General features: G+C 38.9%; 1 protein-coding gene across 1 annotated transcript; it reads right to left on the minus strand.

Moving 5' to 3' along the window:
- Positions 1-2406: 2406 nt before the first annotated feature.
- camk1gb (calcium/calmodulin-dependent protein kinase IGb) lies at positions 2407-14585 on the minus strand. Its single transcript, XM_085146241.1, has 13 exons — positions 14430-14585; positions 12440-12551; positions 9024-9149; positions 8767-8841; positions 8541-8679; positions 6252-6375; positions 6037-6112; positions 5724-5836; positions 5558-5636; positions 4497-4584; positions 3777-4126; positions 3591-3689; positions 2407-3326 (listed from the first exon to the last, which is right to left on the minus strand). The coding sequence occupies exons 1-12, from the start codon at positions 14551-14553 to the stop codon at positions 3632-3634; spliced, it is 1464 nt and encodes a 487-aa protein (XP_085002367.1). The 5' UTR covers positions 14554-14585; the 3' UTR covers positions 2407-3326; positions 3591-3631.
- Between the last annotated feature and the right edge of the window lie 2424 nt (positions 14586-17009).

The raw sequence follows: 17009 nt of genomic DNA on the forward strand, positions 1-17009 counted from the left end.
ATTGTTTTGTTGGAGATTAGAACTTGTTTGGGTAAAAGGGCAAACACATCCAATCCCTGTATGTGATGAAATGCATGTGATGTGACATGTTGCCTGAACTCTGCATGTGCAGTTCATGCAGTAAACATTATATTGTTCTGACAGCAAGTAATGCTTTGCAACATTAGTTGGTACTCATTAACTTCTTCAAGCACACACAGGAACGCCTTTTATGTAAGAAAAGTTAAAAATAAATGATGTTAACTTTCAGACAGTTAACATGTTATGGACCACTGAACAACAACAGTCCTGGGTTTGTGCTTTGTTGCCATGCATATTGATCTTTATCAGGAGAGCTTTATTAGTGTCCAATAAGAGTATGCTAGGCTGTGGAAAGCCAGCCTCATTTATTGGTTAATAGTTATTGTCTGACAACAGTATTGGTTACACATGGAAGCAGAATCAGAATCAGAATCAGAAAGGGTTTTATTGCCAAATGTTGAGCAGGTTTACAACATTAGGAAATTGCTGCGGTACTTAGTGCAAACATACTGTCATATAACGCTTAAAATACCCCCTATTGAACAACAATAGATAAGCCTCATTAGAAGATAAGGGTCAATAGAATCCCCCAAATCATGCTGTCCTGAGCTGCTCTGCTCCTGTACCTAAATCTGTCCAAAATGCTGACAGTACGTGTGTGTGTACGTGTCTCAAACTCTCTGCACTTTGAACCAGTTCCCTGCTGCACGAGAGAAGAGTAGCGAGTTGGGAAATGTGTCTGATCTTTGTCACAGAGACATCATCACTGAGTGAAAATGACAACCACACATTGCTTCAACATCGGTACACCAGATGAATCATGCTTAACATTTCATCCAGTTTGACTTTTAGCTGTGCTGGCAGTGACCAAATAAGTTACACTTATTATTAGTTTTGTAACTGTCACATTGCACATTAATATAATTCTCTAAGTAAAATGCAGCAGTTACACAGATTACTCATGACATTACATTAAAGCATTACTTTTTAATTCAGTACTTTGAGATTTTGAACTGAATATGGAGGTGAAGATTGAAGATTCTATGTAAAGAATTTCATACTAATACATCAGGTCAGAGTAAAATGCAGGAGAAAAAGTATCCACACTGATTCCACTCTTCATAGCTAATCCAGGGACAACCTTTCACCCCGTTTGTTTTGGACTGCAGAGTTGCCTAAAATATTGCAGGTAATAACGCAATAATTACGCAGTCGATAATGTTCCTCTTTGAGCAACTCAGCTCTGGGCATTTATGTTTGCCACTGCTGGGAAAATATTGAGACTGTTTGGAGACCTTTGCTCCATTTTTTTGTCACTTCTGCTTGAAATGAACAGTCTGTCTCTATTCTGGACTTCACCAAGTCACCACGCTGTGGTTGAGGGGGAAGTTTTATGGCAAATGTGAATGTGAAAACTCTTTCAACAGGAGCTAAGGGGAGAAGGAGTTTAGATACACAGTATTTAAAATGTTTATATGTGAAAGGAAACTTACACACACAGTGACTTTTTTATTTCAGAGATTTTAAAACTGAGTGTTTTACCTGTAACACAGTGTTTGCAGTTAGATTATTCTTGTTGAATCCAGCTTGGCAAATACAGGAAATTCATAAATGGGGTGAAATGAATAATAATCTAAAGCATTAAACCCTTTAAGTCAACATACATTTCTCAGCTTTTGACCCCTATTCACATCTTATAATAAAAGCTGTTTAAACCTGGTCACAAAGACATGTTTTGTATCTGTTGGCATACTTGGCTTAATTTACTCCGTCTGGAACCTGCTGTTCTAAGTACGCTGCTCTTTGTAATCCTGACTGTGCTGGAAAGGCTGAAGTACAGAAGTACAGCCTGCTAATTGGCTTGCTGGTTAGATTAACTGAGGTTACCAGCTCAGGTTAAATGAGTCCCAAATATGGTGTATTTATATTAGGGTGATGCTAAATAACATGCAAGTTTGCAGAAAGTTGCAGAAATTAACAAGAAGAAGAAAAAATCTATTGTTAGAAAGTAAACACGTCTGAACAAAGCCTGTTCAAACTGTAGCCAGAGTTTCCTGTTGCCTACCTGGCAGGGATCCAGTGTGGCCTTCTGCTGCTGTAGCCCATCAGCTTCAGGATTCAATGTGGTGCTAAATGTGCTAAAAGGATCAGTATTTTGTAAAATATGCAGACCAGCTCATCTGGCACAAGCAACAATGCTACGTTCAAAGTAACTTACTGCAAATCACCTTGCTTTGTATTCTCATCTTGACCATGCATTGAGCTGCCGGCTGATTATACTGTGATTGATTAGCTAGTGTATGTACTGGCAAAAGCTTAATTTAATTTTGCAAAGTCTACCATTAATTTGTTTACCAGCAGTGAAGGTAAAACAACCACAGCAAAACAAATGCAGATCCTTTATTTTTGAGTATACAGGATCCCCAGCATAATACATATATAACATTAATATATGTTAAATCCATCATTACAAAGCACATACCAAGACAAACAGCAGACTGCCCAAAGTAAACCGCTTACAGTAAGTGAATAAACATTTCTGACAATAGAGTTTACCTGAATGTAAAAGATCTAGTAGGGTTATGGCATTTAATGAATATACCTGTGGCATTTACACTGTTAATGATATGTTTGTTTAAATATACATTGTTGTATATATTTTTTTTATTTCAAATTTGAATTTGATCTGCTCTATTTTATTTTATTTTTTTTTTTAAAAAGAAGCAAATAATTAAAAAAATAAATTAGTGAAACAATTAACTTAAAGAAAGTAACAAAAATATGAGACAACTTTACCATATTAAATTACATCAGTATGGCTTATTGTGCAGCAAGCATGCGGTTATCTTCAAGTACAATAATTGTCATTGACGTCATTGTGTGTATTATTTTAAGCATGGAACTATGAACACAAAGTGTTCGGATGATCTGACTTCTGCCCCATCAAAAACCAGTGGTCAGGAACATCGTCACCATAAACAACATGGATATTCATGCAAAGTCCGGCTAGAGGTGAGCCCATCTAATCCTTTGCTTTCCCTCCTAGATCACACAGTTCTGTTCAATACTGTCAAAAATGTTCTGGTTAAAAATGAGACTCGTGCATCTGAGCGTGTGAGTTTCCTTGTGGTTTGTGTACTTTGGTGTGGTTTTGGTGAAGCTTCCTAGGCACTCTCTCCAAAATAAAATGCTCCACACAGACTGTGGATCTCCCACACCGCTTGAATCAACCACTTGTCGTTCTCAGTACCTGGGAGCTGCTGACGCAAACCAGCTGTGTGCTGGGTCAAAACAGCAACACTGACCTGTAGAGGGCAGAAACACATTCAGGGTAAGAAATAAGTCTGTAAAATACACTCAGCATGCTCTAGATTGTTTGCTTTAGGTTCCTCAGGTCACAGCCAGGGTGTTACCGCACAGACACTCAGGTGTTTTGAGTTATTCTACACCAAATACAATAAATAAAGAGTTCATCTGTGGAGATGAACTGTAGTTTAATAATAAAAGTGTCATTTAAAAACAGTTTAATGTATTTGTTCATTATATCCACATGCTTTAACTGTACCTACCAGGTGAAATGTTTTATTTCCATGTAAACTCTGTGCAGCTTTCACATGATGGCGCAAACACCAGTTATGGTCTTGCTATTATTGTTTTTTTTACCGTATCTAAAAGCAAAAGAGAAATGTTTTAGTCAGTCATATTATAAACTCAAAAGGTCAAAGGTCACCATATGATATAAAACAGCTACAAACCCATTCAGGTTGGCAGGCTCTGAGTGGTACACATGCTTTCCCTGTTCAGCTATTGTAGGTGTGTGTGGTGCACTGCACTGGCTCTGACTGGTCTTCAGTGGGTGGCAGTGGCTCTTCAGTTCAACATGGCTTGTGGGCAAGGACATGTGATGTGTCCCCTGCACACTCCCGTTGACCTCTGGCACCTTGGGCTCAACCTTGTCTGGATCAAGATGTTTCCGGGTTTTCGTTGGGGAGGACACGTCGGTGACCCTGATGTCTGGGATGCTGGCCTGCCTCAGGACCTGCTCTGAGTGGGCCAGCTGCAGCTTCTTCATGTGGTTGATGGCAACAGCAGCATTGTAGGCTTGCTGTAAAAGCGAATATAAAAAAGAGGTTGAAAAATAGCCTAGCTTCACTTTAGATGTCCTTATATATGGTGATATTGAGTAGACATTAAATGAAATGTTTATCATTGATTGATAAATTATATATTCATGTTTTAGGATCTTTTCTTCCTCTTCTTCTTCTTTTTTTTTACCACTGAGCAGCCAAGTGCATTTGATTTCCTAGGCAGTGTATGCACTACATCCGCCCTTAGTGCTCTCGATTACTGAACAGTATCTTATTAAAGTCTCCCTGGTCAGGAAGGATTTAGGTTGGCACCCGATTAATCTACTATAAACTGCAGGTCTTCAGTAAGCTTACCACACTGAAGCCAAGAAATTCGTGCAGACTAACCTTCCACTTGGACTTGGCAAAGTTCTTTTGAATCTGAACGCTGACGGAATAGTAGATGTCCTGGCTCCGAGCTGTCTTCCCAATAATCCTGGAAAACGAATGACGGCACAGAAAGCTTAAATTTATTTTAGGTAGAGATTAATTCTGAATGCATTTGTAACTGGTGCTGGGCAGGACGATTGATGGCTCCTGTGTGCAGTGCCACTAAAATGCTAATCGTAGAAAGTTATTTTATGATCAGGGTTAGATGATATTTTATGGACTATTACGCATTAACTGTTACAACGTAATAATTCAGTGACAGTTGTGAATTTTGCTCGAGACATGCTAATATACTGCACAAAATATGTACTTATATTACAAAAAGGGAGTCATTAATAAAAGATAATATGTAATTATTGCTTTGTCACAACTATACGGGTACAATGGTGGGTTTTCATGTCTTGATGCATGCTCAATCATCCAGGAGAGTAAATCCCCAAAAGTTGATTCTGTTTATCTGGACGTAGCGTCTTCAGTGATGTCTTCAGTTTCTTTCGGACTGCAGGTTTGATTGCATTCATTCCCCAACTCTCTGCAAATGGTACTCATGGCCATTGATCGGTGGTCTTTGATCAATGCTCATTAGAATTTGCATTTTAATGATCAAGAAACTGAACTCCCAGCCCATTGTTCCTTCAGTGGTGCTAGTTTCAGTCATTATGCAAATGAAACGTTTCTCCCACTGTAAAAAACGCTACGTCCTGATGAATTGAATCAACTTTTGGGGTGGGTTTTCATATTAAATATAATCATAATCTCAGATAATGAGGTTTAAATAATGTTTTTTTGTCTGCTTTTGGCATTGGGTCATGTCAGTGAGAGCAAATGTCCCTAATGTGATAGAGGATCTGATAAAAAGAGAGAAAATGCTAAATTGTCTGTGAATGAACTGATTGTCAGATAAAAAAGGATTACAGTAAACTATAAATAATGCCAAAAAAGTCCAAAAAATGTCAACATGGGTAAAGGGAGCATAATAAGTTTCCATAATACAAGTGTAGTGTATGAGTGGTAGTCACCATGGATGTCTGAGCGCTAGCTCTGTAGTGTAGCGCATCTTGGGATTCTTCTGCATCATGTTACGAATAAAATCCTTGGCTGCAGAAAAAAACAATAGATACATTAGAGCTTAGACAACGCTGAGTAGAAACGCAGTCGGCGTGTGCCATCTTTCAGTGTAATTACCGGATTCAGAGATGTCGTCCCAGAATGGTGAGTCAAACTCATACTGGGCCTTCATGATCTTGGAGAAGAGCCGTGACTCACTTTCTTCATAAAAAGGGGGATAACCGCAAAGTCTGAAAAAACCAAATAAATACAAACATTTAGCATCTGTGAAAAAAGTCCCCTACATGGTACATGCGTGGACTCAATGTGCTCCATTTTTCTGTATATAGGTAACTGTGCCATCGCATAAGACACAGCTGGGGCCTTTAATCTGATAGTCTTGTTACTAAGAGAAAAATCTGGAGCAGGTAGTGAATAGCTTTCTACTTACAGGATGTAGGTGATGACTCCGATAGACCAGCAGTCAACGGCGTTGCTGTAGGGCTTCTGTGCCAAAACTTCAGGAGCTGGTTAGAGAAAATTTTAAAGCTATATCAGTGATTGCTCAAAAGCTCGTGAAGCATCGGTAACATGCAGTACGACCCGCTTTGTGGCTCTAACTCAGTGAGTGTGAGATTATTCCTCTAGAATGACATGTTTTCTTACCAACATATCCTGGGGTGCCACAGGCTGTCGACATGATGCCATTGTCTACCATCTTTGACAGGCCGAAATCACTGATCATGATCTTGGAGTTTTCCTCCTGGCTGTAGTACAGGATGTTCTCGGGCTGCACAAGGGAAAAAAGCAGGGAGGAGAGCTGTTCACACACTGATGTCCTCAATGAAGAACTTCTCAAATAGTTATTTCACCTGTGGTGGAACAAATTCTTAAATATCTTACTTTCTGTCAAAGTGATAATATTGTAAATTAAGCCAAAGCAAGAAGGGAAAAAATCAAAGCAGTATTATCTATGATTAATGAGGTCTGGACTTCAAGTAACAGTTGAGCTTTGGGGTACCTGTTTTTTTGCAAAGGTAAAACCGCTCTTTATTTGTATGCTAAATAATGTCAACTATGTCAAATTATTTCTCTCAAAAGTTAAGTTAGTTATTCTGATGAGCTAAGAATTAAAAAACTCTTCAACATATGACCCTATAAATGATATTCAGGTATGGATAATTACCAGATGGATAAGTCACAATGGGTACTCCTAAGGCAGCCAGGCTGTTCCATCAATAAGCTGATAGTTATAGATCCAGTAATTCATTACCTTTTATGGCTCTAACACACCATCTTACCAGATCGTTTCTATGAATGCCAGTACCTCAGTTCCAAGCACCACTATAAAAACCCTTAAAGCTCACTTTTTCCAACATATGTCTTTTAACCTGCACATAAAAAGTCTCCAGGAGGGCCCTCTTTCACCTGCATAATACTGTCAAAATGAAGAACATTTTCTCAGTGTCTCAGAGAAACTAATCAGGCCATTTATTATTCCTAGGCTGGACTATTGTAATTTCTTGTTACCTAACAGCTGCAGCAGTCTCCAGCTGAGCCACACAATGGAGTTAGTAGCTAAAATGATTCTCTTTATTTGCCCATATTAGATTCTCTTCATTGGCTCCCTGTGAAGCACTGAATTGGTTTTGCTCCAACATGTCTTAAAGTCCTCATAGTAGCATATTGTCCCACTTTAGAACTGCTGTCAGAGAGCGGGTTTAATTGTGGTTCCTCCAGTTTAGAAAGTACAATGGCAGGTAGAGCCTTCAGGAATCCTCTCTCCTGCGGCTATAGACTCAGGCTGCTGGAGGATTTCCCATGATGTAAGGAGAATGTCTCCTCCACATATATATCATTCATTTAGATCCTGCTATTGCACATTATTGTTTCTTTCCTCTGAGTGTATATCTCTGTCTTTAAAGCTGAATGTTCCTGATGTTAAAAGTCCCATCAGCCACCCCTGTGATTTAACTCATATGTTTTTTGCCTGCCCGTCACTTCAATTATACTGGACTTTTCACTCTGAAGTGCTCTCTCATGTTTTGAGCGTTACTCTCAAACCATGTCCACTAGTTGCCATTTTTGGTGTTTCTGAGGACGCCACCCTGAACCTTAGTCGTAAGCAACTGGATATTATCGCTTTCACTTCACTGCTGGCACGGCGTCGAATTTTGCTGTCTTGGAAAGCTCCTCACCCTCCAGCCCGATCACGTTGGCTGGAAGATGCTATGTTCTTTTTAAAAATGGAGAAAATAAAATTTAGACTCAGAGGAAATGTTAATAAGTTCTCACAGATGTAGCAGCCTTTTATCATTTACTTTAACTCATTGAAAACACTTACAACAGACTAAACTTTTGTACCACAGGGTTCCCTTTTGTTATGGTTTTGGGAGGGAGTTGATTTTTTAAATTATTATTTTTTGTTTGTTTGGGGTTTTTGTTGTTCTTGTTGTTTTCTGTGTGTGGGTTGTTGTTTTCTTTGTTTTTCTTCCTTTTTTCCTTTTTTTTTCTCTCTTTTTTCTGTTTTATTGTTATCATCCGAATTTTAATGGCCTAATTTGTTTTGATATGTGTCTTTATATCGGTTGGTACTTGCTGTATTGGGCCTGATATGTCAAATTACATGTGCAAAACTTTATAAATAAAGAGGGGGGAAAAAAGTCCCATCAGCCAGCCAAACACCATATCATTTTTCATCTTTCTATGGACATCTTTTCCCTTTTCTCTGTCACCTTATCCCAACCAATTTCCTCCTTAGGTCTCCATTATGCTGCAAAGTGCTTCGTCAAGAGGAAGATTGTTGGTCTTTTCTTTATAATACTGTATGTTGTGTATCTTACTATCTAATGTACCCTCAGGTTTAAGGAGTAAGCACGATACAAATGAGTCAAATGTGATGTAAAGGAGAAAAACCATATATTTCACTAGTGTTTGGGATATTATCAGTCATACCTTCAGGTCCCGATGCACTATTCCGTTTTGGTGCAGATAGCTGACGGCCTCCAGCACCTGCTGAATCACTCTGCTGGCATCCTTCTCTGAGTACACCCCCCGATCCAGGATACGGTCAAATAGCTCACCACCTGAAACCCTGGTACAGAGCCACCGCCAGCATTAAAACTATATCCTCATTTGGTGATAATTTGATAATATTGGACACACAATCTGGAATACTCACAGCTGCATGACAAGATAGTAATGTGTTCGACTTTCATAGAAATCCTCCAGCCCCACAACGTTCTCATGTTTAATTCTGTTTGAAAAAATAACATGATGCTTTCATTATGACATTGCTTTTATACCTATCACAAAGTTCCACATACTTTCAACCCAAACAACATCCAAAAAACCCCCGACATCAATGGCAATCCTCCTCCTGTGCTCACGTCTGAGAGATGAAAGCTGGAGGCTCATATAAATTCACATGTGAATTACCTTCGCAGCACAGCGATCTCATTCTCCAGATTCAGATCCCTCTTCTGTTTCTTTTTCACACACTTCATGGCGAAAGTTTTTCCTGTCTTCTTCTCCTTCACCATGTAAACCTCTGAGAATGCCCCACTGCTCATTAACACATAAACACATATTGAAAATACATTACTGATGATGCCTTCACTGATTGCTTTGAAACAACACACAAAGTCTCCCCTGGTAAGGGGAAATAAGCCTTCTTGCTTATTACAAGAGGGCTGTTGTTAATAAAACACGGACACATTAACAACACAGAACATTGGACTCCTGTGTGTCTACTTTTATATTGCTCTCGTGCGACTGGGAGAAGCTATTGCTTCATTCAATTTCTCAATTTGTGCATACATTAAATGTTATTGGTTTTCAATAACCAATAACATTTAATGCATGCACAAATTGAGAAATTTTTATTTGAAGGGCTCATGTTTTAAACACATTATTTATTAATTAATGACACATCCTATTTTTATTTTCTTTATGATTTAAAATATAATGACGCAAGTCCCATTTCCTGGATGAGGAAGTGCTGCAGGCTTAGTAGGACATTGGGAAATAGGCTGTTTTCTTCCTGCAGAGTTAGGAGACGAGACTGGAACATTCATTTCCATTACTTTGTTTGTTTTTCTTTTTAAGAACATAAACGTCAGACAAAGATGTCCTCTCACACATTACTTCACACAGATGTGTTCTCAGTACTGGAACATTCTGCTTGGTTTAGGTGACTAAGCTCCCTGGATTGAGCATGCAAACACCTACTCTCCAGCTGTGTATTCACCAGGTAGTTACCTGTGCTGTTCTCAGAAGTACAATCGGATATACTGATTCATACTGATTATACTGGCTCATATTGACTCATACTCATTTACTGTACTATGAGGTTGGCAGATGAATGAATGTTTATTTCCAGTTTGACATGATACATCTACATACATGCATTCTCACAAGCGTCTCTGGTGGGCAACGTCAAGTTGAAGGTTGCTGTAAACGTGAGCAAATGGTTTATGTTGAATAAATGATAAAGAGCTGGTTAGCTTTGCTTAGTTTGGAAACTGAGATAAGCAGCTGAATTTGCAGAGACTGTGAATAGTGTGGAGCCTTCCATAAACCATATGTATTTTTGTATAGATAAATACTAAAGCTATAAAAGCCAAGCTAAGCTAACTGCGCATACAGGTTTTGATTCGAATTTACTGTATAAACAAGATCACCAGAAAAACATTTAGTCCATTAAAATTTTGTTAGGTAATTGCATTTAATGACTTTAAAGGCTTCTGTTGTGTAACCGTCAATAATGACTTTTTTCTCCCTGTCGTATTGCATCATTTAGGAAAGGAAATTTCCTGATACAGACTTCTTAGAGACCATCTAATTTAAAATCAACTCAGGGCAGAAATAGCAATATCAAAGGGTTTAATTAAGCTCTTGTAAGGACCTCTGTGACTTAACAATTCACATGTCAGGAGCTTATTATTGTGCGCTGTGCTCCTGTGTCCATGCTATCTTCAGCGTTGTCTGGGAATAGTTGTTCTACTGGGTGGATTAGGTGCTTTATCTCTGACGCAAAGGAAACGGTGGCAGGCTCCAGGCACAGAAGGTCAGCAAAGGATGTGTGCAGGTCAGGTTACAGGCAGATGTCAAGGGCTATCGGCAGACCACTTTTCCCACGTTAATATAAACTCTAATTCCAGCTCAGTTTGGCAGTCAGGAACAAGCTGTCCCTTTCCCATTATAGCACTACTTTACATCGGGTTGCTTTGATTTTTGTTCCAAGGACCTACTTGAAAAAAATACTTTGACTTTCAAGAAAAATTGCCGGTCAAGACCTGAAAATGAAAGCTAAGCAACAACCATGATGAAAAAGATTAGGAGCAATCAGAAATTGCAAGAATTCACCCGACTGTGTGAATCTGAGTGCTTAAAATTCAGTACAGACTAAAATCGCACTGCTTTTCAATGCACTCTGGTGGTTCTTCTTAACCCCGAATAAACTCAGTCCCTATTTCCAGGAAACCATTAGGATGCTGTTTACACAATGTCTGATGAGGCCCAGTGGGAAAGACTGCATAATCTCCAGTCCCTTCTGGAGTCTCTTGCCTTAATTGTGACAGAACACAAAAAATCGTAACTGTTCACCCGGGAATAGGCATCATTCGGAGAGTTCACCAAAAGCAAACTTACTGGGTGGCTCAGACAGCAGTAATCAAATCGGTCTTCTCTTCTAGGGGAGGTGCTACAGAAATAAGTAATTTTAAAATTTGTTTTCCCACTTTTACGTGAAACTCTTGGGTGTTCAAATTGTTTGGGGGAATAAAAGTAATTGCTGTAGACCAACAGAACTGAACTGAACCAAATTAGATAACGCTCTTTGCTCAGGAGGGCGTTGCCTCCTTCACAGTCCAATCATTGATGATGTGTTAGATAAAACCTCTTGGCAGCCTCTTCAGCCCTCAGCACAGTAAGCTCTATTTTCTCACTCTGGCAGCACTCTAGCTTACATCATGATTTAATGTTAGTCTCTCACCAGTAGTTCTCCAGTCTATTGCAAAATACTCGACACTGTTACTGGTTTTTATCACCGTCGTGACAAAAATTAGGTGAGCGCAGGTGAGCGAGTGTCGACTGAATGTGCACAGCACAAAGTTAGATGTTAGGAAGCAATAACATCTTATTTAGTTTTTATTTTTTAATTGCAAATGTGCCAGCGGTTCTGGGAAGCACTTCTCATTAATTCCAGCTCTGTTCTTCCCTTCATAGAAAATTTAATTGTCCTAACTTTGATAAATACTGCTGCTTTTTTCATTCAAAGTCACTTCACTAATTGTTTAAACCCAGCACAGAATATCACGTTATCACATTATCACATTTTTTCTGTGCAAGTCTCCATCATATGTTGGCACTCAGTCATGAAAACTTCGAGAACCCCTGACCTCAATAACGATTCTACTGTCTTATTATTTGTGCCAGATTTATAATCAGATATTTACATTTTCCTCTGTTTTGTTTGCATATAAAAACTAAAAAGCAATGATTTGCAAATTTAAAAAATTACAAAAAAAAAATTGTGAATGAACTGCTGCACTGATGCCAAAGCCTGGATCCCTCTGGAAAATCAGCCTAACTGTCTAACAGCTAGAGCGTCTTGCTGCCAATACAGTAAGCCTTAGCATGTTAATCCAATCAAATCAGTAATCTGTCCTCTAATTCAAACAGCATGCTGATGGCTATTATCATGCCAGCCACTGCAGTTCATATCAGTATCAGTAAAATAAACCATCTAATGGTGCAAAGCATTCGCCAGGGAAGCAAATAACTGTTCAGTTACTTAAACATTTTTTAAACTTTAATCAAAGTCATCTTACAGTGAGTTAAATGATACTTACGATCCCAACTCTTCCATGAAGTCAAAAACCTCTTGGATGTTTTCAGTGTTCTTCTTCCACACATAGTCGGCCTCTTGACGACCCATGTCTGCAGGTGCTTTGCCAGGGAATTCTTTTTGATGTTAAGGAAAAGCAAAAGACAGAAGAATCTATGTCACTCAAAGGTAAAAGCTCCACATTGCCCTTGTTTCCTTAGTTTATTTGCATGCAACTGCAACAAACAAAAACCATCCAGGCTCAGTGTACAGGCTTCCTCATCATTGTAAATGTAAACAAAAAAGTCATCTGGGATTATTGAAAAGTCCTAACAAAGCAGCTATGAAGGTTGACGCGTCTGCTGAGCTGCTCAGACTGTCTACAGGTGGATGCAGCCGGTGAGACTGCTTTTGTCAGCCGGTCACTGTCTGGCTGACAAAAGGTTAGCGCACTAATCCGCGCTGTAACTAGCACACAGGGAGGTGTAAAGCTATGCCGGGCTTGGCCCACATCAGCACCACATGATGCTGTATCATAAAGCTGTGTATCAACAAGGCTGATACACAATCTGAAAGCAAATGGGAATGAAATGTGAGACTAGTGTGTCACTTTTGTTTCCTGACATTAAAAAAAAATCATTTGAAAAATAAATTAACCTTTATAACTGTTGTAAATGAAACTTTTTAGAAAAGAAAATACCTTGCAGCTGAGGAATATATTCAGTATAATGAGAAAAATGATTGTATTTTCTCAAATGATGAGCATCTAAAACAAGAATGACTTGTTGAGTAGAACTCAATGTACTGAGGAGGATTAGGAACACTTTAGAAGGACAAGTTACTCAGTCTCATTTCCTGCCCCCTTTTCTCTTATATAATGGATTAACTCCTGATCTGTATACCTGGCCCCATCACAGGTAAAAAAAAAAATATATACTTAGAACAGCCTAGAACAAATGATTTTAAATGTGACAATACATCTTAATTACTAAAGTATACTATTGCTAAAGTGGTATCTGCTGACAGTGGTATAAAAACACAAATTATATGAATAAATAAAGGAGAAAAAACTGTTTCAATTCAGTGCATATGTAAATTTATCAAAACCTAAAGCTCAGAAACATCTTTATTCTAATAATCCAGTGTCCAGATTTATATACATACATACATATATAGACAGCGATGAGCACAGAGGATCTGATATGAAAGGGGTTTCCTGTTGTTTAATCCTCCCCTGCAGTACTTCTTTTCATCCTGAGCGTGTGTTGTTGTTTTAACAGCACGGATCATAACATAAAACTCAGCAGGGGGATCCAAAACCACAGTCAGCCACGCAAAACCTCATTTGCAAAGTCAAAACCTGCATCAGTGATTTGCATTTTAATACATCCGGTTCCCTTTACGAAAACTTTCACCTTATCTTTGTCATTTATTCATCAACTTCACGCTTAAAGCTCAGCCACACGTTTCTGCCATCGTGCAAAAAAAAAAAAAAGGGGGGGGGGGAGGGAGAAAATCCACGTTATTTCACGCATAGGTACACCGATAAATGACGTGACTCGCAGCACGGAGACAGGTTGCTCTGTCAGTAAATGACAGCAGATATGTCCCGTGCGGTGCCTCGCGATACAGCATCGTGCATCATGCCAACAGCTGAACCAAGTTCGCTGCGGCATCCGTGGAAAGATCACTCTGCGGCAAACAGGCGGATGATCAGATATTCAGATCAAGCTTGAAGCACACATCTGCCACGCCTGAGCAGAAACACTTCTGAATATACACACATAAATTTACTCAAGACAGATCTATTCAAGATGCAGGACGTTTAAAAAACTACCCAATTTACGCGCAGAATACAAATTACACATCACTGGTCCTCTGCCTCATCCAAGGCCAGAAAAAATCTCCAATCTGCAGCTCTTTAGATTTAATTACTGTAGTGTGAGACATCTGAAGACGTATAGTTAATTCAATAAAGAAGAGGTTCATTCATCAGCACGCTGACTGAGACTTACCTAGAGACTTTGCGCGGTTGGAGCTCTGCTCTGACTCTCCTGCCAAAAGCACACCGAGGTCTGGGGAGATTACTTTATCTGGGACCTTACAAGTACCTGTTGTTAAATCGGAGATTACATCCATGAAGATAGTCGATGGGAGGGGCGGAGAGTCTTACAGGTGCTCATTGAGACTTGTGGCACAGTTGAGGCTGGTGCACTCGCTGCTGCCGCCGCTGCATCACATCTTTCCACACAGTTTCAGGTTTTATAGAAAACAGCGCTTCCTGCGTAGAAACGGGCTCCTATTGTAAAACAGCACGATTCATGTAAAACAGCCCACGCCGTGCTCACGACAAGCAAGTAGGCTGTATTTTAAAATATATGACGACTAGTTTTTGATGATGCTCAATATAAAATAATTTTAAAAATATATATGACAATTTATAAAAGCTTTATACACAGGTTATGGTTGTTATGCAGATATTGTGTTTAAATGCTGAATGAAAGTGGATTTTCTGCAGCTCTGTGACACCAATGAAGAGGAAAGACTTCAGCAACAAACTAAATATTGGTATATACATTAGTTATACATTGGTTAACGATTTAATTCATTAGCAATATTAAATTAAAATAAGTTACTGCCAGTGTAATAAATAATATCCTGGTGTATGAATGACCTGTCAAAATTAAAGTTTTGTCTTTAAAATTAGATAATAATTCAGTTGGATGTAGTGCAAACGTTTCAAAACATTTTGTCTACCTGTAAAATATTAATGATTAATTAAAGTGGACCTATTGTGCTCCATCTTCATATTTGCATGATGGAAATACCCCTCATTTATCTGACATCTGTCTGAAACAAGGCTGTTTATCACCATGCCAACGGGAAATTCAGGTTAAAGAAGAAGCCATATGTGAACCTGATCCAGACTGAGGCAACGTGGAAAACAGTTCTGTGCTCAGACAAATCTAAATGTGAAATTTTTACAGTAAAACCTGGACAGTGTATCCTCTGGACTGAAGACGCGAGGGACCACCTTGGTTTTTGATCAGTGCTCAGTTCAAAAGTCTGCACCTCTGATGACATAGGGGGTGCATTAGTAGAATCGGCAACTTGCATATATGAAAAGGCACCAATAATGCTGAAAGGGATGCAGAGATTTTAGAGTAACATATGCTCCCATCCTTACAATGTCTCTTATAAGCGAGGCCTTGCATACTTCAGCAAGACAATCCTAAAAAGCATACTACATCTATTACAACAGCATGGCTTTGAAGTTGAAGAATCCAGGTGCTGATCTGGGCTGTCTGCAGTCCAGATCTTTCACCGAATTGAAAGCATTTGGAACATTATGAAATTGAAAATATAACAAAGCAGATCTAGGATTGATCAATAGCTAGTATGTATCGGACACGTATGGGGCAAATGCCCCGGAGTCCAGCCAGCAGACGTCTCCTCAGTTCACAGACTGTTGTTAAAAGAAGAGGCTAGAGAGTGGTAAATTAGTTTTTTCCAAACTTTTCGGAGCTGTGTTGCTACCATCTTTTCCAAAATGATTGTATGTTTTTGTAACGGTGCATTTTCTCACTTTAAACATTTAATCTGTTTCCTATTTTCTATTGCAAATATAATATGGGTTTATGAGATTTTCAAATCATTGCATTCTCATTTACATTGTAAAACGTGTCCCAGCTTTTTTGAAGGTTGAAGATATTTTACACCTGGCCACCAACTGCTTGAAACCACAGCGCACCATCAGGCTGTGACAGTGTTGCATTATAATCTGTAGCCTGAGGAGGCATCTCTTAACAGGTTTACGCATTAATCTGCATTAGGTGCTCATGTTACCCTTCACGGAAGGAACCATACGAAATGCAATGACAACAGACAGGTCACGGTAACAATACTGCAGGCCTCCGCTGCTCATGTATTAACTCCAGTGTTTGTGAAATGCTTAAGGTTGATTATTCTCAAACACTTAGAATCAGACAGCCTAACTAAGCTAAAGGCTTCCTAGCAGACAGAACAAACCAGCTCAGCTTTAATAACCTTCATAATCTATGAGTCCTTTCTGATAAATAAAGAAATGCAGACATAAACTAAAGATAAATCCTGCACGATTTTATCTGCCATCCAAATCTGCAATATTAGCCTGCCAGGACAAAATTAATCGATTCGACTACTTGCACATTTGTAATGTGCTGCAGCAGAGACTATTAAAATTGGCCTTGTTGTCATGGTTACCAGTTCAAAATGATGCCATGGTCACATTCCATTTCAGATGATTTTTTTTTAAGAATGACAAATAGTTGAAGTCTTCTTTAATCAGAAGAGAAGGCACATAGGTCAAAAAAGGCCCTTTCATGATGGAAGTGTCACGTTTGATGACAGATCACTCCACATAATTAGCACAGTTGCTAGGCTAGAGTTATTGCACCAAGAAGATGAGCTACACAGAAAAATAGTTTTAAATGCCAGGCAAGAGATAAACCCAGTACAGCCAAGGATTTATCTCTTAATATTCTTTAAACCTTATATATTCCAACTGACTAACTGGACTAGATTTATTTATTTTTTAAGTGGACCTATTGTGTTCA

The sequence above is a fragment of the Neolamprologus multifasciatus genome, chromosome 20, assembly GCF_963576455.1.
Source record: "Neolamprologus multifasciatus chromosome 20, fNeoMul1.2, whole genome shotgun sequence".
Taxonomy (NCBI): domain Eukaryota; kingdom Metazoa; phylum Chordata; class Actinopteri; order Cichliformes; family Cichlidae; genus Neolamprologus; species Neolamprologus multifasciatus.